Genomic DNA, 24859 nt, shown 5'->3' on the forward strand with positions numbered 1-24859 from the left:
ATATCCATTCAGTCAGAGCCTCCCACCATCCTCTTGACCAGCACAGACTTTGTAGTTCACAGTGAATCCCCAGCACCTACCACTGTTCCTGGCACATAGTAAATTCTCAATAAATACTGAACCAAAGTGATGAAAATTGCCTTACAAAGACATATGGCAAGGAAGGAAAGCAGAAACTATGAGAGGGTGAAAAGAGGATGGACAAGCCCATGCAGCCCTCAAAGTCCTTAGAAGAAGAAGTAGCATGGGGTAGGGGAGGAGTGGAGGAATGACAAGAAAGATTGAAAGGCAGAGCCAATGTAAATAAAAGACAAAACGACAATTTCACACCTCAGTCTAGCTCTCCCACTTGTGTTTAGGGAGCACATCCATTCATAAAATTCTCTGGCCATTTTTAAATATTTGCTTTCTCTCCATTTATTTTCTGCCGCTTCTCTCTTTTCCTCGTTGACCTTATACTATTACTTGGGTTTGGTGGAGTTGGAAACCCAACTACGTACACCAGCATATTAAGCAACTTAAGCAAGGCTCATCTGCCTGCAGAAGCTGACAGAAACCAGACCTGATAAATGGTGCTGGACACAGGAAGGACCTGAAGGAGGTTGACTTGAATGCAGTTTTGAGAGCTGGTACTTTCATTTTTCCTTTTAAAGTCTGTATTACCCTACAGAGGAAATCCTTTGAAAAATTCCAAAAGCAAAATTGTTCTTCGCAGTAACTATATATTACGGCAAAAAACTTGGAAGTGACATTAGTATTCACAACAGAAAACCTGTTAAATAAATCATGAAATGCAATATATCACTTAGCACTTAAAAATACTTTGACATCATATTAACTGAAAAATCAAGTTGAAAAATTGCATACAATCTACGATTGCAGCCACTATATGTGTGTGTGTATCTACACACACACACACACACACACACACACACAGGAAAAAGCCTGGAAGGAAAAACATGTTTTTTACTTCTCCATTTTCTAAATGCTTTGTAATATGTTATACTATCTTAATTATGGGAAAAATAATGATATGATGTTTAGGTAAAATTACAGCCCGGAGGCAACTAGTGTTTGAACAAAGTCCTAGTGCTCAACACAGCACAAGAAGATGGACTGAAAATTCACTATGTTTGTTCATCTGTAGGTTTCCACGTGCTTTTTCTCAGTGCTTAATCAAGTTATTTTTCATTTGCTTTCAATCCAAGTAAGTGAATCATTTTTCAGCAAGATCTTTACTGTAAGACTAAAACTCAGTGTGTCATTTGAAAATTCCATATTTTGCATATAATCTCGTTTCCTTAAAAAAAAAATCCCTGACAGTGATAGTGAGAAATGGCAGAGATTGTGTTGCTCTAGAGCAATATTGTGACTTTCAATGGCCAGCCTGTCTGAGATTTTGAAGGCTTCACTAGAGAAGGTGAAGCGTGACTTACTTCACCTCCTATTTATTCTCATTGAATAATTTAATTGTGTGTGTGTGTGTGTATATATATATATATATATATATATATAACACATTTTTACAAAAAGTTTAACACCAGAGAAGAAATTACTATGCACTATATGTTTTATATAAACTGCCCTCTTAATTTATAAGATAGAGATGATTGCGTCCATTTTACAGATGAGGAAGCCGAGGCTCAGAGATTTTGAAATAACTTCCAAGGGTCCAACAACTGGCCAGTGATGGAATCAGAATTTGAACTCAAGGTCATATTCTCTCCCCTGCACCCAGAGCCTCCATTGGCTCTTTCAAACATGAGACATTTGGAACAGCAATGAACAGCCAAGCCCGCAGCGGGGGAGACTGTATTAAAACACAGCTGAAAATCGCATATCAAAGGAGACAGTAAACATGTGGATATGATATGTTGGCAATGTTTGTGCAGTTAAAGGGAGCCAATAATTAGCTTCATATTCTACACCATTAAAATTATATGAAACTCTTAAATTACTACTTTCATTTTTTTATTTTCAAGTTATGATTTCAATAACTATAAGATTTAAAATAATTAAACTATTGACTATAAGAAATAATTTTCAGCAAGCTTTATTTATGGGATAGGAATGCCAAGGCCTATGAAATCAATCTGCACGGTTTTAGCCTTGAAAGTCAAAGACAAATGGAAAAACAGCCAACGAACCCAGCAACGGAATCTGCCACTAAGCCAGTATCCTTAGTTTGATGTTGGTTCATTTGTCTGTACCTCTGCCTTGACCACACCTTCCTCTTCACTGCCTAATTCACAGACTCCTGCAGGATAAGACTCTGATTTTAAAACTGATTTGGAACAGCGTCTATTGTGCTGCTTAAGATGCTCTTAGTGGCAGTAATCATGGTGGTAATGAAGGTGATGATGGCTGATAATGAATCTAGATCATTAAGGTCCTCAAGTTAATTACTTGGAAATAAATGAAGTAGGTTGTCTGGCAGCACTGCCCAGCCCTGCTGGCAATGGTTCCACCTCCACTTTTTTATGCTGCAAAGCTGGCCTTTGTGCGCCAGGCTCCTGCAGCGATCCCAGGGGCCAGGCAGCCAAAACTCCTCAGCTCCACTCCGTGCGCCCTCTTCGAGAGACCACAGCCAAACTTGTTAGGACACTGGCTTCTCTGGGATTCCTCAAGAGGTGGAACATCAGGAAATAGCTTACAGACAGGCAGAGCAACCAAAGAGAAGGAAAAGTTCACCCCAAATCCTGAAACCAAATGTCTTATGGCTCAAGGGAAGTTAAAGTCAATTTTGCATTTTTTTCCCATCTGTTTAAATCAAAGCCAGTCCTTGTTCTGATCATCTGCTCTATGCAAAATACTGGTTTCTATCCTTATCCCCCATTCCACGCACCAGCACTACGAAGGAATACTTTTTCATCTCTGAACAAACTTCTTGGTTAGGTGAGCTTAGTTTAATCCCAAAATTGCAGGCAGCAGAATAAAACAGCATCAACAATAACTAATTCAGAATTTAAAGGAAAGAGAGGTTATCGGCTAACGACAGTACAGCCAAGCTTTTATCAAATATTCTTTGGGTTGTTTTTATTAAATAGTGAACTGATATAAAGGAATATTCATCATGTTAACACACAAAAGATGATGATATATAAGCATCTGAGCACCCTTCATTAAGGTTAAAAAATAAAGCAATCAGAATTTTTGAAGCCCTTGTGGATGCTTCCCTAATAGCACCCTCCTCTCTACCCAGAGATAACCACCATCCTGAATGTTCTGTTTGTCATCCCCTTGCTTTTTCTTCAGGAGTTTATCACATTGGAATCTTTAAACAATATATTGTTTACTTCTGAATGTTTGGAGGCTTTATATCAATGGAATCGTGCCTTATGAATTATTCTGAAACTTTTTTCACCAAACATTATGTTTCTATGATTTATCAGTGCCAATGTGGGTAGCTACATCTCATTTTCTCTGCTGTGTAGTCTGCTCTGATATGAATATACTACCATTTAATCATCCAGTCTATTGCTAATAGACATTTGCATCATTTCTAGTTCTTTTTGTACCAACAATGCTGCTATAATCCCTCTTGTCCATGTCTTCTTGTACACTTTGTACAAATATTTCTTAGGATATGTACCTAATGGGTATATTTAGTTCAAAAGTATGTACAGCTTCTACTCTACCAGGTAATGTCATTGCTTTCCACAGCAGCCATTGTCATTTCATTGCTCTACAACCTTACATAGGGTTTTCAGACTTTGTTTTTAAGTGTATTTACCAATTTTGAGAGACAGAGAGAGAGCATGAGCAGGGGAGGGACAGAGAGAGAAGGAGAGAGAGAATCCCAAGCAGGCTTTGCACTGTCAGCACAGAGCCCAAGCTCAATGAATTGCAAGCTCATGACTTGAGCCAAAATCAAGTCCAATGCTTAATTGACTGAACCACCCACATGCCCCAGGTTTTCAGATTTTTAATTTTCACCAATCCAGAGGGCACTATGACTTCGATTCCCATTTCTCAGATTACTAATAAGATTGAGCCTGTTTCCTTTGTTCTTTTCTGTGAAGTGCCTGTTCAAATAAGAAGTCAAGTTTTCTGCTGGATTGTCTTTTTATTGACTTGTAGGAATTCTTTGTAAAAATTTACATTAACCCTTTTGCTGTTTATTGTGTGCAAATAGCTTCTCCCAGTTTGTTCTCACCCTGTTTATGATGTCTTCTCATAAATATATGTTCTTATTTTAATGTGTTAGCATTTTTTTGAACATTTTAAAATCCCTTCCTACTCCAAGTTCAGTTTCCTTAATATTTTGTAGGTGTGCCTTTCACAATTAAGTCTTCAATCATCTGAAGTTGACTTTTGTGTTTTGTGAAGTAGACATCCAATTTTTTTTCTTTATGGATAACCAAATGGCCCAGCACCTTTTCTTAGATAGAATATCCTTTTCCCAGTGATCTAAAAGCACACATGTATCATATATCAGGTTTCCACACATGCATGGATATGTTCTTGGATCTCCATTTTGTTTCACTGGTCGACTCTGTCTACCTCAAACAGACACCACCCTTGAGCTTACAAACTTTTGCATTGTAAAAATCTTGGTATCTGACAGGACAAGTTGCCCACCTTGTTCTTTTATAATCAGAGTGGATTTGCTATCCCTAGATGTTTGTACTTCCATATAAATTTTAGGATCAGCTTGTCAAGTCATACCTACCCCGCTTGAAATTTTTATTGAAGTTCTTGAAATTTTATTGGAATTTTATGAAATCCATTAATTAAATTTATGGCAAATTTGCAACTTTATGTCATCGAGTCTTTCACTGAATATGATTAATCTCTACATTGATTTGTGTTCCTTAATATCTCCCAATAAAACTTCATAGATGCTCCAAAGAGAACTTGCACATAGCTCATTAAATTTATTCCTAAGTATTTTGATTTTTTAATGTTTAAATTATATTTTCAAAAACAAAATGAATAAATATAAATTATATTTTCTGCTTTTACAGGCATGTGGAAAAGCAAATATATCAACTTTTTTCAACTATACCAATTTTCTTTTTTTTTTTTAATTTTTTTTATACTGTTTTATTTATTTTTGAGACAGAGAGAGACAGAGCATGAATGGGGCAGGGGCATAGAGAGAGGGAGACACAGAATCGGAAGCAGGCTCCAGGCTCTGAGCCATCAGCCCAGAGCCCGATGCAGGGCTCGAACTCACTGACCGCGAGATCGTGACCTGAGCCGGAGTCGGACGCTTAACCGACTGAGCCACCCAGGCGCCCCTCAACTATACTAATTTTCTAATTAATTTTAATAATTTATCCATAGATTCTTTTGCATTTTATTCACAATCATATCATTAGTGAATAATACATTTTTGCTTCTTTTTTTATCAATAAATATACCATTCATTTATTTTTCTTGCCATATTATACAGCCAGTAAACCACAAATAAAACAGATAATAGTGAATATCTTTGCTTTGTTCCTGCTCATAAACATTTCACCATTAAGTATCAGGTTTACTGTATTTCCTCTATTTCATCACATTAAGAATGTTTTTATTCCTGGGGCACCTGGGTGGTTCAGTCAGTTGAGCATCCAACTTCAGTTTAGGTCATGATCCTGCAGTTTGTGAGTTCAAGCCCCACACCCTGCTCACTGCTGTCAGCGCAGAGCCTGCTTTGGGTCCTCCATACCTACCCCCTTGGCCCCTCCCTCACTTGCACTCTCTCAAAAATAATTGTTTAATTATTTTTATTTAAAAAATATTTTTATTTCTAATTTTGTAAAAGTTTTTATCATGAATGGATGTTAATTATTATCAAATATGTTTCTCTTCATATAATGGTAACCCTTTAATATGTTTATACATTACATTGATAATCAAATGATGACCAACATCATATTCCTGGGATAACCCCAAATTGAGAATGATGTGTTTTCACTTTTATATATTGCTAGATTTAGTGAGCTAACTTGTTTTTTAAATGTTTGCACTTATGTTTATGAATGAAATTGGTCCATGACTCTCCTCTTTGTGTTGTATGATTTGCTTTTGGCATCAAAATTTGCTAACCTCATAAATAGGTTGGATAGCATTCCATCTTTTTCTATACTCCAGAATGATTTCCATTATGAGGATATTTAAATTTTATGATTCAATTTTTTAATGATTTAGAACTATTCAGATTTTCTAGTTATTTCTGAATCCATTTCACTAAGTTCTATATTTAAAAGAATTTACTGTATATTTCAGTAAATTATGTATTTCAGAGTTTTCAAATGTCTTGCTATAAAGTTGGTTTAAATATCCTCTATTATCTTTCTAATCCATGTTGTATCTGTATTTATGGTTTTTTAATTCTTAATATTTATTTGGCCCTTCTCTATTTTATTCTTGATCAGTCTTGTCAGAGGTTGTATATTTCATTAGTCTTTTCAAAAAATTAATTTTGAATTCATTGATCCTTTAATATAATTTATCTTCTATTATTTATTATTTCCTTCTTGCATTTTCTTTTAATATATTAATATATATTAATTAATTAATATATATAAATATATAATATATTATATAATTATATATATAATATATTAATATATTAATATATTTTTCTTAATTTTTATAACTCCCTAAGTTAGATGTCTACCACATTAATTTTTAGGCTCCTTTCTTACCTAATACAAGCATTTAATGTATTGCTTATTTAATGTATGTATTTACATTTAATGTATTTAATGTATGTATTGCTTTAGTCACAACCCATTAGTTGCTCTTTAGTGTTTTGTTATTATTCAGTCCTAAATATGTCCTACTTTATCATGTTTTATTCTATGACCCATGAGTTCTTTGTAACTCTATTTTTATCTCCATGTATAGAGTCATTCTAGTTATTATTTGTTACTTATTTTTACCATTATTGCACTAGTGCCAAATAATGTAGTCAATGTAAAAAGCAGTACTTCTCAAAGACTCTTTAGGTTATCAGGTTACCCTACCTTAGCTGAATGATTCACATAATTTTCTTTCCTTCTATTTTTCACTAATGAGTTTTTAATCAATTCCAATATGCTAATAGATCAGGTAAAAAATAAAATTAAGTGGCTACAATATGATTAAAAATTAAGAATTAAAAATTAAGATACCACTGGGAAATTGTGTGATCTGGTAAGTTAAAGGCAGGACTAAAAAGAAATAACTCCTACTTTTATCTCCATCATTTTGCTTTCATCCCTTGTCTATTACTCATAAAATAATATTTCAAGACTTCCTGGCAATTCCTGTGGATTGATAAGTTTACAATAACAGTAGGCTCATGGACAAAACCTCTCTTGTTAATGACTATATTAAATGTGACTACCATTTGTTCCCAAACTCAAAGCACATTTCTCCCAATGGAATGTACTTTAAAAGATTGGAAACAGAATAATTAAATTTATATGTGTACAGACACACACACACACACACACACACACACCTATTAGCTCAAGGAAAAGAAAACATGAAGTGTGGAAGTAATAGAAAAAGAGGATATACATATGAAGAAGCACATCTCAAAAACATGGAAGGCTTTGATGGACAAAAGGCAGAAAAATGGCTGGGTTTTTTTGTTTTGTTCTGTTTTCCTTTAAAGTTTATTTCTTTTTTCTTTTTTTAATTTAAATTTTAGTGAGTTAACATACAGTGAAATATTGGTTTCAGGAGTAGAATTCAGTGATTCATCACTTACCTACAATACCCAGTGCTCATCACTGCCCTTCTTAGTACCCATCACCTGTCTAGTTCACCTCCCACCCACCTCCCTCTGTCGACACATAGTTTGTTCTCTATCATTAAGAGTCTCTTGTGGTTTATTCCCCTCCTTTCTCTCCCCCCCTTCCCATATGTTCATCTGTTTTGTTTCTTAAATTCTACATATGAGTGAAATCGTATGGCATTTGTCTTTCTCTGATTGACTTATTTCACTTAGCATAATACATTCTAGCTTCATCCACCTCAATGACTATTTTAATCAATGCCACTCCCAGCTCTGCCATATGAGATAACAGTTTTTGTGTTCCTGGAACAGAAATATATAGCAACTCTGCTCATTTCAGCTCACCTGACCCTCAGCCATCCACCACCCCATAGGTTCATCCCCGAAAGGATGTAACAGAAGACTCTTTTCCTTGAAGTCTGGAAATGAGAGCTCTTAGTGTCTCAAAAATTTGAAGTCTTTCTGGAAGTAATACTAAATTTGTTGGTGGTAGAGTCCAATGGACACTGACAGAAAAAGGAAGACAGGAGCCTGCTCTAGCCATGTTTCCCTAATTTAGTTGGTTTCCATTGGTCATTTAGCTTCCTAATGCTGGCTACCTCACAATCTAAGCATACTGTAGCCATATCTAGCCCACATAAAAGGAATATATTTTGTGACCCTAATAAATCCAAGAGACTGAGCCTACAAAGATGAATGTGGTCTGGCTCTCACTGTTAAGCAGCTCAGTATTCGTTAGACCAGAAAGACATAAATATAAATATTCAGTATGTTAAGTATTATGTATGAGTTTCTTAAGTATCCCCCCCCCAAGTAACTTCAGATATACATAATTGTTTACTTTTATTCATATCTTTCCCACACCCTCCAGGCCCCCTCACCTTTCACACATTCCGTACCCTTTGCAGATCTGTCTTCTTGCCCTCTCTGCTCCATCCAGCACCCTCACTGTCTTTTGTTTCTCTGATGAGAAAATCTCATTAAAATCCATGGTGTTACTTGTTCTGGAAACCAATGATGTTCAGATCTAAATTTTCATCTCCTCTGCCACTGCTTTTTTTTTTTTCCAGTTCCTCTTTATCTAACCCCTGAAACACTGGGAGAGTTCCAGAATCAGCCTCTACCTCCAGACTTAAACTTTTCTAAATAATCAACCACACTAACTTGAGTGATCTTCCTAAAGTACAAATGAGATTATATCATTTCATTCTTTAAATTCTTTTAATGGTTCTTCTGACTTAAGAAGACACACAAAATCCTTTACCTATGGCCCCGGCCTACCTAACCAGCTTGCTGCCTGCCATCCCCCACCCACCAGATCCTAGAATCCAACTATTCTCAACTACTCCTATTCTGTCACATTCTGCTAGATACTCTTATCTTTCTAAATTGTTTGCTCATCAGAGACTCAGTTCAGTCTGCTATAGGACCCTTAACCATGGCCAATGAAATCAAGTTATGGCCTTCAACTGGCACACTTCTACACCACCTTCATGCTTACAAATCATAGCCCTAGTATCATTTATCTACCGTCAATCTGCTGAATGCCCAGCTCAAGCAATACCCAACACAGTGATAGCCAATTTGCCTGAAACCATTACTCACCACCCCCCCAAAAAAAATGAGTTTCTCAAATTTAGCTACGTACCAAAAACTTAGTATGCTCAATGTAATCCTACATAGTTCTACAGGTTAGCAGACTGCCAATCTGTGCCATATGCTGATTTCTCCTCTTCAATTTTCCCCCAGCAGAGGGTCCCACCATTTTTACCCAGATGCCTCCCGTTGCAATAACAGGACCAGAGCAGAGACAAATTAAACATTTTGTAAGATGATGTCATAAGGACAAAATAAAAACGTTTCAAATGAAGCTTCAAAAAATCTTCAAAAAGCTGTTAAAATTCCTGTCCAAAATTAACTACCATAACCTTATAAATAGTTAAAAGAAATTTGGTTAATTGATAAAGTTAACAAATCAAAGTAGTCAACATGAAATTTGTCATAAGAATACCAATGATGCTAAAATGTTAGCAAAATGGCAATGACTCTAAAAAGGTTTTGAAAAAATTAATATAAACTGAGACTCTTCCAAATCAAATGCCAATTTTTGTTATATCTATTAGAAGAATATATTCACACACGTAGTCAAGAAAGATATATCCATGAATATATTCATAAGAATATATTTATAAAAAGACTCAGTCTCCCTAGGAAGCTTAGCTTTAAAAAAAATCAAAGAGATCTTACAAAGCTGCTAAAAAAATATATTCACAAGAAGAATTTACTTTTTGATTGAATGTGTTCTTAAAATATCCATAGCAAAAAGGTATCCGTATTCATTTACCATACTTAAGATAATACTCCTTTAAAAAGTCTTTGTTAAGTGTGTAAATGTGATAAAGTAGGCAAACTATTCATTTAGCAAACTGATCCTTCTGTAGATTGGCTCTTGGTGAATGAGCTGTTCACTAACTGATCCTTTGGCAAATGGCTGCAGCACACTGACTTGCTTCTCTTCTGTATTCCTCTCAAATCAATTTCAGTGGTCTCTTACCCAGCCCCACAGGACATGCCTTACTCACTTTGTATCCCCAGAACTCAGCACCATATATTTCATCTGATGAGGACTTAAAAATATTGACAAACAAATGAATTAATAAATAATTTTTACCCTGCCTTAACCTGAATATTTTCTCCTGGCAAGCTAACTATCAGGAGAATCTGAATTTAAATAGGGAAGGCTAGGGAGAAAAATCTTACACATTTTACTCTTTATATCTATGTTTGCATATAGATAGTCTTGTAAATAATTTGCTTATGAACTATAGCCTCAGTCCTAATACCAAACTTTAAGAAACTATCCAAATATGGAGTTTGAAATAAAATTATATTGTGCTGACTACTGTTGGGGGGGGTGAGGAAGCTTTATTGGATAATTGAAAATCCTTTTTTATGCAAGATATTTTATTATACTTGGATTTGCCTTGTAGATTAATTATGAGACTTTTGTTGTACTTGGATTTGCCTTGTACCTTTATTAATAATGCCCATTCACCAAAAAGATTTGGACAGAATGCCCCCTGCACACGTAGTAAAGACTATACATTATCTACTATTTTTTCTGTCAACATCTATAAATGTTGACTTATATCCACTATATTGATTCATAGTTCATCCTGAAGCCACGACTGCCTCAACAGAGCTCAAATGTACTGCTTTTCCAGAACACACCAAGGCTAGATCTGCACCAAGCTTAGAAATCCAAATTCCTGGAGCACCTGGATGGCTCAGTTGGTTAAGTATCCAACTCTTCATTTTGGCTTAGGTCATGATCTCATGGTTTGTAGTTTCAAGCCCCACATCAGGCTCTGCACTGACAGTGTGGGGCCTGCTTGGGCTTCTCTCTCTCTCCCTCTCTCTCTGCCCCACCTCCACTAATGCACTTGCTCTCTCACTCTCTCTCTCAAAATTAAACATTAAAAAAAAATTTTTTTAAGAAATCCAAGTTCCTGCTCTATACCTACTGTTGTTGGACATCGCACATGTTCAAAACTGAATTTGTAGTCCTGCTCCATACTGATTCTTCCTCCCAAGACTGTACTTCATTGAACTGTACTGACCTTCATTCCCTTATTTCTCCTCTGCCCCCTTTCAGGTAGATTCATAGAGAATAAATGCAAAGAACCAAAGGGAGATGAAATACCAGCTCTGTTAGTGTTGGCACAGTAATTTCCAAAGTACAAGCTTTCCTGGTATGAAGCCAGAAACATAGCACTGAAGACAGCTTGGCATGAAAGAGCCCACCTAACTGACCACTTGGTTTCGGCTATGGATACTGCCCTCCCCCAGTGGGGCTTACTACCTGGAGATAGGAAAGTCAAGGCACCCCAGGCCTGAACACAGACAAGTCCAAAAGGATTTTTTAAAAATTGTGCCATACATGAACAATGACATTTAAAGTCACCCAAAAGATAGATCTGGCCCATGACTGTCATGCTCTGGTCCATCTCATCAGTCAGATTAGTCACTCCTCACCTGAGCTTAGGACACTATGCTTGTGGGAGAATCTGTGATGCACCTTCAGCCTCTCCCTTCTTGGCCAGGGCAGCAAAAGTCCCTTCTTTGGGACCCTGAAGAGTAAGAACAGAAGAATCCCAGTTTTAACACGTTCTACCAATCCCCACTGATCCAAGCCAAGTACTTGGGCCTAAATCTAATCTACATCCTTCCACTGACTTCTTCATCATCCTCTACATTCTATCAATCATCAAACCCTAAAGTTTTACCTCTATATATTTCTCCATACATCCTTTTCTCTCCATCTATCCTACTTCAATCCTATATCCAGGCCTTATCACCCTTTGCCAACACTACAGTAACAATTTCCTAGTTCTTTCTGATTTGTTTTGTTCTATTTCTAATCTAATCTCCACACTGTAGCCAAAGTGATCATTCTGAAACTCAACTTTGATTATGTCACTCTTTGACTGCTTCCCGTTAACTACAGGATAAAGGCCAAGCTCTTTAGAAGGATTTACAAAACACTTCATGACCTAGTGCCTTTCCAAACTCACCTGCTCCATATCCCCTGTCCCACACTCATGTAATAGTAAAATGCTTATAGTTTTTGACAGTCGCCTTGCAGTTCCAAATCTTCATCCCTTCCTTCATGTGATTCCTTCTGTTTGAAATACCCTAGAGTCCCTGTCTTATTTGGTTAACTCTGATTCAATCTTGAAGATTCTGCTTAAGACATTACCTCCAGGAAGCCTTCCCTAACCTTAATGCCTATTGCTTCCTGTCCTGCTCCCTCCAGGCTAGAGAACTTACTTCCCTTCCGTACTCACTCTGTGAATTGCTCCATCATTGAATTCACTACCCTTTGTTGATATTTATTTTCATGCCTTTCTTGAGCAGGGGCCATATCCCCAGGAAATAGAGACTTCCAGCACTTGAGATAAATTTGTGGACTTAAACTGAATTCCTTGTTTTTCCAAATTATTCATTCCTTAATTTATCCATGAATTCAATAATAATTTACTGATAAATTTCATGAGTATGTCCCACTCGACTCATTCACTTTATTTTGGCTGAGTAATATCCTAATTTCCCAAATACCTTTGGCCTATGTGGAAACCAACCATTTTCCATCTTTAGAAATTCCAAAGCATATGAAGATCATTTGTCACCCATTTCCAAACTGTGATTTGTTTTTAAATTACTCATTTGAATCACTTTTATATGCTTCTTGTTCTGGTGACATAACTGACTGATTACACTGCATCTTTCACAGATATGGGCTGACATAAGTGATGTGGAGTGACAGCCTAATCCTCTGGAACCGTCAGACTACTGCTTTCTCTTTGCTGGCTTCCCTCTGCAGGAAATGCAAATTGTAAAGGCAGCCATCAGAATTAAATACATTTTGATAAATAATAGCCTAGTAACATCACATTACTTTTACAACAGGTCTATTTTTTAAGTTTATTTATTTATTTTGAGAGAGAGAGAGAGAGAGCACAAGCAGGGGAGGGGCAGAGAGAGAATCCCAAGCAGTTTTGGTGCCAGCACCACAGAGCCTCATGCGGGGCTCAAACTCACAAACTGAGATCATGACCTGAGCCAAAATCAAGAGTCAGATGCTTAACCAACTGAGCTGCCCACGTGCTCCTACAACAGGTCTTTGAAGCCACTCAGTTTCTTCCTGCTTACTATTGGCTTTAGCTGCTAATGGGAAAAGATTTTTTTTAATCAAGTTAATAAACAGTCAAGTTTAAAGAGCTTTTATATAAATCTTATATTTTCCAAAGGAAATCTCAGGAAACAAATGGAGAAACTTAGAAGGTGGGTGGTGGACAGTCTATGGAAGTCTAAGCACAGCAGCTAGTTTGGGGGCACTAGACTTGGGAACTGGAGAATAATGAAAGATATGAACTTTCAGGGCTTCTGGCGATGATGATAATGAGCAGCCCAGAGTGAGGGAGGGTGGAGGGGAGCCAAGAAGGACAAGACCACAGAAATATGGCTTCTATTTAGCTATGATTCTCCTACTACAATGGGCCCACTCTTTAAGGAAAGATTAAGATTTGTATAAACTACTTCATGAAAAGAACTTTAAATAATAATAAGCTAATTGGTTAATTTCATACTCCAATAACTAAATTAATAAATACTCTACCCTAAAACCTTCTGGAAATATATTAAGCTAATACACGTTTTCACACTTCTACAGAGAATCAAAATATCTAACAACCAGTCCAGAATGAACTAGCCAACCAAAAAGGATGCCACCCATCAATATCAGTAAGGCCATCCTGGAGCACAAACCTAAATAGAAGCCCTGAATATATACATAATTGTACAAGTAACAGGCATCTCTTCCTTGCCCTGCAAAGTTCCATTCTGGATTTCACTCTGGTTTCTTTTCCAAGCAACAAGAATGACTAGTGATAAAAATTTTTAAGGAAAATCTGAAGTTATTCTTGTGTATATTGGCTTTTTTGCCTGAAGCTAAAAAAAAAAAAAAAAAAAAAAAAAAAAAAAAAAAGCTCTAAGAGTTTCTGTCTCCATTTTCAGCTTTCTATTTGAAAGACCCTAAAGGCCAACAACAATACCCCTACTCCTGGACCCCTGCAATCCAAAACTTGCTTCTCAGAATAGAAACTAAAGAAGTCCTGAGCTGCTCCTTCCCCAGTCACCTGCGTTACCAAATCCTACACTTCTCACATATCTCTCCAAGCATCCAGCACCCCAGCAATTTCTTCTTTTTTGTCTTCTCGTCCAGATCTTCTTTCAAATCCAGTCTTCTGCTCATAAGCTTTCTACATTATTCATTTCCCTGCCATTCTGTCCTTTAGAAATTCCTTGGAAGATTGTAGCAATTTTAGGATACTTTGATGCACCTGTCACGGAACTATAGCTTCCCACCCCATTTTCCAGTGGGAGCACTTGTAAAATGCTTCACGTCAGTCATTCTCTTGGATGATTTACTTATGTCATTTCATTTAAACATTACAATGCAGTTAAACACTATTCCCACTATGCAGGAAACTGGGAATCAGAAAGGATGAGGAACTTGCATTGATCACACAGGTAGTCAGCAGGGAAATCAGATTTTGAACACAGGAGCCAGTTTGGCCCAGTCTCATGTCCCGTCTTACTCTATGTTTCTGCTGTAAAAATTTTTAAAAACTACTAATAAAAGTAGTCAAAGTTATGCAGTCTGGCCCTTGACTGACATTTTTCAAAACTCACTCAAGTGTTTACATCTATGAGAAAAAAGACTGGGTCACTACTCCACATTTTCATACTGCTTATAAATCTCAAGCCAACAGCGCCCTAAGCTACCCTAAACTTGAGAAAAATGTTAACCAAAATAATTTTTGTCTATTACTACTGAAGGGAAATAAGGTATTAAGTTGATAGATTTCTGAGGTATACTGCCATTTATTTGAATTAATGCTCCATTAGGTATTCAGAGAGTATAAAACGATCAATAACGATCAGCTGGAGGTTAAATGGCAAATCCAAAAGCATTCTTTTAAGAGTTGAAGGAAGTGCTTTCTTTCTTCAGATTTAAGAGGAGGAAAAAGGTGCTTACAACCAGACATGGGCCCCAAGGAAAGAAGGGGGACTTGTTTCTGCTCAAGGTTGGTGCATGTGTGTGTTGGGAGATAGTTGTCACATGGTGGGATCCAATTGCATTCAGGTAGGTTTAGAGGGCTCCTCTAAAAAGGAAGGAAAGCATGGGCAGAAACTTACCCACTCTCTAGGAGTGTGCTGATTAACTGTGACTTCATGTAAGACTGTATTATTTTCAACCTCAGAAATATTTACCAAAAAATCAGGGACCACGACCTCCTGGACAAAAGGAAAACTGTCACAGCACTGAAAGCAGGAGAGGACCGGGCCATTCTCCTGGGACTGGCCATGATGGTCTGCTCCATCATGATGTACTTTCTGCTGGGAATCACACTCCTGCGCTCATACATGCAGAGGTAATGCCATTGGGTGGTTGGGACACGGTCGTTCGTCTTCTCCTTCTCCTTCCTCTCCCATAGCTTATCAACCCTGAAGTCCTCTTCCTCACCTCCTTTCCCAATAATAACTATTAGCAGTGACTGGCATGTAATATTTTTAATAATGCTACCAAATAATAATGATAAAAATAGTACTACCTACTATGTGCAGGAACTTCCCTTCCCATACATGACTTGCTTAACGCTCACACATATGTTATAAAGGCAGTATGATACGAATATGCTCCTTATAAGAATGGCAAAACTGAGGCTCAAGATAAATCTAATTTGCCTGATATCACACAACTCTAGCATATGGCAGAGGTAAGATTCAAACCCCCATCCCACTAATCCCAGAGTCCCTATTCTTGCCTCTTCACACCTCTGTTCTCCACCATCATTCTTTTCCAGCCCACACCCCTCTACATCACCCCACATATTAGTGGTTCTCAACTGCACATTTAAACTTCCTGAGAAACTTTAAAAAATACTGATGCTCAGTCACCCCTCCCCCATCCTCCCAGAAGGTCAGATTTAATGGCATATAGTAGGACCCAGTCACCAACATCTTTCAAAGTTCCCCCAGGCAATCCTAACGTGCTGTCAAGGCTGAGAAATACTGCCATGCATCAACTTTTAACAGTAGCAGATTTTGAACTCCTTTCATTTTAATATTTGCCCTAGGTTTAGGGAATAGATAGGGAGGCAATTAAATACTGAGACAGCAAGTGTATTCCCCCTGAGTAAGCCACATGATAAATCCCCACAGCCTCTCTAGCTAACTGTTGTCCATACATTGGACAGTTTGAGCACAGGGGAGACCAGCATTGCTGTAACTAATGGGGAAAGTCTCACAGTGGTTTGGCTCAAAGGAATGAAGCCCTTTCAAATGAAAAATTGAGATTTCGATCTGAAAGAGAATCAAACCATTTTGTGGCATTCATTTATCCACCTAAATTAATACTTTCATTTTAGAAGCAAAGTCTAGCTGAAAGACAGTAATTTGCTAAAATTAAGGCATCATCTTTCCCATTTGTGGCTGCTCTGCTCTGTATCTCTGATGCCTTCAGCTGTGCTCCTTCTCAATGAAAGCGCTGATGCCTCAGGCCTGAGTGTTCACTGTTTCCAAAACCGCTTTCAGATCTTCACATCTGTGCTTAGAACCATCTAAGACTTTTTTTTCCCCTTTGTATAAGCAAAATCTGACCATCCATATCCTAGGAAAATACAATTTGCCACGCCAGAGGGGGTCAGGGCCAGTAACCTGCCTCCGGCATAAAACTGGACATGAAAAGGGAAGTCAACACATGTCCAGCAAAAGGAAAGGGTATTCATCTGTGAAGAAAATGTGCTGTTTTCTGATCACAATGGTAATCAGCTTATACCCAGAGGCAAAACTTTGATTGCTTGTGTGTCTCTTCTTAATCACAAATGTTACCCTTGATCATAAAATTACATGTATTTTAGAAGGAAAACTGGCCAATGGGCAGCTGGAGGTTTGTTTACTTTTTCTTTTTTGATCTTTCTAATAGAGGTTCCCAGGGCACTGACATAAACCCATTATCTCCATGGAAGGACCTCTCTTCCACTGTGTTCAAAGGGTGTCAGCGCAGTACCACGGAATAAGCCTGGGCCTTAGAGAAATGCCGGACTGGGCAGAATCGCCATTTCCATCGCTTTACTAGCTGTGTGCCCTTGAATGTTTCCTGATTTCTCTGACTCTCAGTAAACTCACCTTAAAAAAATTCAATACCCAACCTATAAAGTTTTGGAAATGTATACAAAACACCAATTAGGGTGAAGACAGATGCTATAAGTGATCGGTTTTGGTACAATGAAAGGGTGGAGTTATCTTTTCTCCCTTATTAGAAAGACCATACAAAGAAATGTATCACTGACCTCGTATCTATCAAGTTAGATGTCAAGTCCGCCCACCCCTCTGCCATCTTCCCTCCGCTTCTCTCTTACACCTCTGCTACCTACAAACTAGGCAGACACTGCAGAGGTGAGGACTGGGGTGTGACGGCTGACAAGATAGGAATGCAGGGTGATTACAGGTGTGATATAAAAGATGCCTTATGCTTACCAGTGAATTTGATAAAAAAGTAAAAATCTAACTTAAATCAAGCATTGGATATTATAGTACATCTGATAGAAGTCACTGGAAGTTTTCAGGTGCCAGGCAGTTTATCCATCTTTATATTGTACTTTGCCTAAAGCTGCTCAATTCAAAGGCATAAACTCTAACAAATAGATTGTACGATAAATTTGGATTCTTCAGGTTAAGGAGCTAACAGATGATCCCCTCTGATTATGCCTTCCTCGCCCTTAGTGTCTGGGCTTGTGTTTATTCTCCCCTCTCTCTGTAGCGTGTGGACTGAGGAGTCTCAATGCACCTTGGTGAATGCGTCCATCACAGAAACATTTAACTGCTCCTTCAGCTGTGGTCCAGACTGCTGGAAACTCTCTCAGTACCCCTGCCTCCAGGTGTACGTTAACCTGACTTCTTCTGGTGAAAAGCTCCTTCTCTACCACACCGAAGAGACCATGAAAATCAATCAGAAGGTAGGAGCTTGGCACACACACACACACACACACACTGCATTTCGGTCACCCCCACAGAGCTCCTGCACTCGGCCCTCTGAAGTCCTCCCATGCCGGCATTTCAAAGGAAAATACCACTGGAAAGCGGGCCCTGCCTCATCCATTCACAGAACTATTTGACTCTTGCCTGGGAGACATTTATTTTCTGTGCATGTTGTGGACAGATCATTCCCCCATTTTGTGGTAGTGTGGATTTACCCTTTACTTTCACCTAGGAGAGTAAACATTCTATCATCTCTACACAAATAGACTAGGTCGTTCAAAGCAAACATGCAGTTTAGTCCAAGTGGTACAAGCCAAAACAAAAACAAAAAAACAAAAAAGAGGTATTCGTCATATACCTGAGAGCACTAGGGTAAAACTGCCTTTTGCTTGCCACAGGGACATAACTTAATCCCTCAGAGCTTCAGCTTCCTTTTCTCTAAAAGGAGAAATATAACAATGACCATCTTGCAAAGTCATTTGGAGAATCAGAGCTGTGTATGTAAAGTGTGGAGCAGACCATGGTGCTTGGCACAGGGGAGACCTTCAATCCATGGTCACGGTGTGTGTGTTTCTCTCCTCATATGCACTAAGTTCAGAGAGGCTGAATTTTCTAGCGCCGAGATATTCAACTCCACAAGGTAGATGGACAACAAAAGTGTATTGTGTGAAAGCTGTACAGAACACTTGCATTTCTAAGGTCTGAGATGATGAGTAACGTGTCAGCAGGACCAACCTGCTATTATCAATGTTAAGTTAAATATATTGAGTATAGGATTTATGGTAGCAATTTAGATATGCCAAGACCACCTGATGTCACTCTCCAGTAGGATAACTGGCTCTCATTACTAGGATACAAGCCTCATGAACCGTACTGTTTCTGTAAAAACTTTTATTTCCATCACAATTATCAGCACCTAAATGATACAGGTTATATGTATTGAAAAAAAATGCAGTAGTTTGGAAATTAGACACTAGAACATAGGACCTGTTTTGTGTTATATGGACACAAAGTAAGAAAATCCACCTTGCATTTTGGCCACAATAACTTGAAAGAATCCTTGCAGATATCTCTGAGGACTGAACATAATGAATATTTCAGAGACCATCGTTTGAAAACGTCTGCTCTGATTTCCTTTCGTTTGTGGCAGCTACAAGTAATACCAATCCTAACCCTGTTCTGCAAATACATAAAGCTTGGCTCTTGCACAAGTGTTTGTTTTTCAAGATCTTCCCTCAAGTCAGATCTTTAAATCAAAACTGACCTGTAATGGCAAATGCCTATAAAACTCTCAGATCTCTGTGGAACTGGAAATTGGCCAAAGTTGAAGAGGCATCAAAAAGTAGGACAAATTTCCCTTTCCTCATTTTGACATTTTATCACTACAGCCCTGTGAATTCATTATTTAGGCTATAAACAGGGAGTGAACCTTCCATAGAAAGTCTCAGTTAAAAATTTAGGACCAGTATCTGTCTGTTGTCAGCATGATACTAGGTCATTGTTTGGTTTATTTGCCCCATTACCTTGTTTTTAACCGTGGATTATAACATACAGAAACATGCAAGAAATCAAAGAGTGCAGCTCAAGTATTTATCACAGAGACCACCACGAGGGTAAAGAAATAAAACATTTCCTGCACCACAAAAATACCCCTCACGCACCCTCTCAATAATAGGTTGTCTCTTGCCAAAGATAACAACCATCCTGACAATATGATAATTACTTTTTTAAATTTTTCTTTGTAGTGTCAGCACCTAAGCCTATATCCTGAAACATTACCTTTTAGTTTTGCTTGGTTTTTAAACCTGATATAAATGGAATTATACAGAATATTTCCCTTTGTGTCTGACTTCTTTCACATAATACTTAGGTTTGTTAGAGCCATTCCACTTGGTGAAGGTTCATTCATTTCCTTTACGGTATCATATCCCACTGTATGACCATGCCACTTTATTTATCCATTCTACTGTTGATGGACATTTTGAGTCCTGTACAGTTTGGGACTATTACAAATAATTCTGCCATGAATATTCTTGTATATGTCTCTTGGTGCACAAGCATGCACATTTCTGTCAGATATAAACCTGGGAATGAAATATCTAGATCAGAGGGTACACACATCTGAAAGTTTAGTAGATAATATCAAATGGTTTTCCAAAGTGCCTGCCCAGCTACACTCCCACCAACTCTAAAGATATGAGAGTTTTTATTGTTTCAAATCCTTACTGACATCGCTATCATCTGCAATTTTAACTTTAGCTAATGTACTGATATTTCTTTGGGATTCTGATGACTAATATTGTCACGTTCCTTTTCATTTATTTATTGGCCATTTGGATGTTCTCTTTTGTACAATATCTGTTGAAGTCCCTTGTCCATTTTTCTATCAGATTATTTCTTCTTCATATTCATTGTAGGAATTCTCTATAACTAGATATGAACCTCTGTTGGTTGCATGCATTGTAAATAACTTCTCTCATCCTGTGGCCTTTTCAATTTCTTCATGATGTCTTTGAATGAAAGAGCTTTCTAATTTCAGAATAGGCAAATTTTTTTCTCAGTCTGTTTTTGCTGTTGTGGTGGTTGTTGTTTTCGTGTTTGGGTTTGGGGGAGGTTTTTTTGGTTTGTTTTGTTTTTCTAGTATTTTTTTGTCCTGTTTAAGATTCTTTACCTATCCTGAGTTCATGAACTCACTCTCCTAAATTATCTTCAAGAAATGTCATTATTTCTCCTTTCACATTTAGAATACGATCTGCCTGGAATTGATTTTTATGAAAGTGGTTTCCTTCCACTGCCCCCACCCCACACACACCCCCACCCTCCAGCCACCGCCTCCCACCACCACACCTGCCACTCCCCACCCACCCTCACCCCCTGGCTTCCCAAGACTTTATTTAAATTCAAGTTGGTTAGCATAGAGTATAGTATTGGTTTCAGGAGTAGAATTTAGTGATTCATCACTTACATGTAACACCAAGTACTCATCACATGTGCCCTCCTTAATGCCTATCACCCATTTAGAACCATCCCCCACCCACCTTCCCTCCAGCCTGGTTTCTGGGTTTCTCTTTCTTTCTCATGTGGATAGCCATTTGCCCAAGTCAATTTATGAAAAGACCACATTTTCCTCACTGGATTATTTTATAATCTCATTCCCCCCTTCTTTTCTTGGATGTTATCTTTTGTATTAGTATTCTTTTAGGATTTAGCCTACATATTACAACTTGTGATCTTGACTAAGGACATTAAAACATCTTAACTCCTACTTACTATCTTCCCAAGGTATATATTATTATTTTATTCTATATATACTTTTTTTTCTTAATGTTTATTTATTTTTGAGAGCGAGAGAGAGAGCACAAGCAGGGGAGGAGCAGAGAGAGAGGGAGACACAGAATCCAAAACAGGCTCCAGGCTCTGCGCTGTCAGCACAGAGCCCAACATGGGGCTCGAACTCACAGACCACGAGATCATGACCTGAGCCGAAGTCAGACGCTCAACCGACTGAGCCATCCAGGCGCCCCTTCTATATACACTTTAAATTCATGCAGACATTATTATTGTTTTTGTAGGTGGTAGATATTCATTTAGATATGTCCTCATGATTCTCTATTTTTATTATCATTCATTCCTTCCTTTATCTCTGTTTTTCCATCTAGGATCATTTTTCTACTACATAAAGAATACTCTTTAGTATTTGCTTAGTGCAGTATCTGCTCTAACAAATTATCTCAGCTTTCATTTGTTTGAAAATATTTTAATTTCATTTTTATTCTTGAAGGATACATTCACTGAGCCTAAAATCTGAACTTGGCTGTTATTTTGTTTCTGCACATCAGAAACATTCCATTGTCTTCTGGTAAGCCTTATTACTATTTAGACATCAACTCTCAGTCTAATTGCTGCTTCTTTGAAGCTAATCTTGGTTTATTTTACAGATCATTTTAGTTGGTTTTCTATAGTTTAACTCTTAAGTGGCAGAGAGTGCATTTATTTTTATTTAGCCTGCTTACTGCTTCCCAGGGCTTCTTTTGCTGTTCCTTGATGTTTTTCCTCACATTCAGAAAGTTCTCAGTCAGTATTTCATCAAATATTCTCTACTTTGATTCGCTCCTGTTTCTCCTTTTGGCACTCATACTGGCCATCTCTCTCTTTTTTGTAGCTATCCTCTGTTTAATCTCTCAGTGCTTCATCCCCAATACTGACCTATCTTCTAATTTGTAATTCATTCCTCAGCTTTGACAAACCTACTGTTAAACCTACCCATTGGGTTCTTAGTTTCTCGTATTGTATTTTTCATTTTGGGAATATCCATTTGAGTCTGTTTTATCATTTCTAGTTTTATGAAATATCTCATGTTTGTCTTTTAAATCCTTCAACATTAAAAGTAAAATTATAGTTATTTTAAAGTTTATCTTGATGACTTCAATATCCAGAGACACTAATGTGTTATTTTCTTTTCTTCTCTTGTATGTTTTCATGTTTGTCTTGTAATATCTGGTTATTTCTTATCAGGTGTCACATTTGCAAAATTATTTATAAAAATAATTTTAAGCCTGGGATGATGTCATGATGTCATCTTTTCCAAATAGTATTTCTATTTGTTTCTGCCAGGTTCCTGAATGTGTGAGCCATACGTGATCATGTCATTCTGACTTCATAAACTGAGATATACAAGTCTGAATTGAAGTCTTTTGGAGATATACTTCAGGTTGCCATTATTCCTAGAATGCAGTCCCTTCAAGGTCCCAATACAGTGAATGGGGGGGGGGGGGTCATTGGGGCCCCTACCTGATAGATCTTCAATGATGGTTCCTGCCCCTACCTCTGCAAGGCTGTCAAAAATTCTGTTCGGCTTTCTAGGCTTTCAGTCCCCTTCTAGAATCAGCACATACTCCCAAGGGAAAGGTGGCACCAAAGGTGGCTCACCCTTCTGGCCCCACAGCTCTTCACGCTCTGGACAGCTGTCCTCTGCCTTTAATCAGAAGCATATTTGGGGGGCACGTGAGTTAAGTCAATCAATTAAGCATCCGACTTTGACTCAGGTCATGATGTCGCAATTTGTGAGTTCAAACCCCGCGTAGGGCTCTCTGCTAACAACTCAGAGCCTGGAGCCTGCTTCAGATTCTATGTCTCTCTCTCTTTCTGCCTCTCCCCTGCTCGCACTCTGTCTCTGTCTCTGTCTCTGTCTCTCTCTCAAAAATTAATAAACATTTAGAAAAAAAACAAGTATATATATTGAAAATACAGTTACCTCCACATCAGAAGGTCATTAAACCACAATCTTCATGCAACATGGGGAGTATTCAGGATATTCCTATAGAAAACATAAAAATATTCTCTATGTGGAGCTCTCCTTCCTATTACCCTCCCACAAGCTTACAGTCTGCCCCAGAGTTGCCAAGAAATGGGCATCGTTTTATTGAGATACATAAGGCACCACTGACCATGTTTGATCTGAGAAAACAAGAGGCAAAAGGATATCAGTCAGGCTGTCTGTATCTTTGTAGAAAATATCCAAAAGAATTTTATTTTTAAATTTTCAATATTCTTTTTTTTTTAAGCCTTTAAACCCAGTGCCCAGCCTCTTGTCAATATTACAGTTGGAGCTGCTTAAGCTGATAAGCTGGCATGCTCTTGTAGGGCAATTGGCTGACTGTTCCTGTTTGCTGCAAGTGGGCTCAAGGGCCCCTGCCTCTCAAGGCCGCAAGGCCGTCAGAGGAATCACAAACAGTGGCTGATGATTAATTCACTATGGTTGTTAAATTCCTCAATGCTGATCTCCTTTGGAAGTTTAAAACCTATTCTGCCCACCAGGGATTCTCAAAACATGACTCTGTAGTTTGAGAGTGGATTTAAAATGAAATTTGGTATAAAGCAAGAAAACGTATCCATTAAAGGGGTTCTGAACTCAATGCCAATGTGTCTGGGGCAGGAAGAGATGGTGTTTCCCACACCATCAAGTAATCCTCCAAAACCAGCTGAGTGTCCTACAATTCAACTCAAATCTGACACTATCTATCCAGAGATAGCATTAGATTCCTTATATTAAGAGCCTGTTCCAAAAGACTGCCCTCACCTCGAGTTCAGATGCCAGTCACAAGCCCAGGTTGTCAGAGATTCTAGCAACCCCTTCCTTAAGTTCAATTAATTTGCTAGAGTAGCTCACAGATGCAGAGACACATTTTGCTTATTCGATTCCCAGGTTGTTTTAAAATTATAGGACTCAAGAACATCCAGATGCAAGAGACATATAGGGCAAAGTATGGGGAAGGGCACAGAGCTGCTCCAAGCATGCCATTCTCCCCAAATCTCCATGTGTTCACCAACCTGAAAGCTCTCCTAACCCTGTCCTTTGGGTTTTTATGGAGGCTTCATTATCTAGGCATGATTAATTAATCCATCAGCCATTGGCAGTTGATTCACTCTCCAGCCCTTCTCCCAGGAGGTCAGGGGGGTAAGACTGAACATTCTAATACTCTAATCACATAGGTGGTTCTCCTGGCAGCCAGCCCCAATCCATAAGTGTGGTCC

The 24859-nt window shown here is 38.0% G+C and overlaps 1 protein-coding gene across 1 annotated transcript in view; it reads left to right on the forward strand.

Annotated features, from left to right (window-relative positions):
- Window positions 1-24859, forward strand: part of KCNMB2 (potassium calcium-activated channel subfamily M regulatory beta subunit 2) — a 236793-nt gene that overhangs the window by 202784 nt on the left and 9150 nt on the right. The window contains exons 3-4 of the mRNA XM_047875687.1: window positions 15547-15717; window positions 18108-18303. Of these exons, the coding sequence (XP_047731643.1) occupies window positions 15547-15717; window positions 18108-18303 (367 nt within the window). The remainder of the gene's footprint in view (window positions 1-15546; window positions 15718-18107; window positions 18304-24859) is intronic.

This window comes from Prionailurus viverrinus, chromosome C2 (genome assembly GCF_022837055.1).
Source record: "Prionailurus viverrinus isolate Anna chromosome C2, UM_Priviv_1.0, whole genome shotgun sequence".
NCBI classification, from domain to species: domain Eukaryota; kingdom Metazoa; phylum Chordata; class Mammalia; order Carnivora; family Felidae; genus Prionailurus; species Prionailurus viverrinus.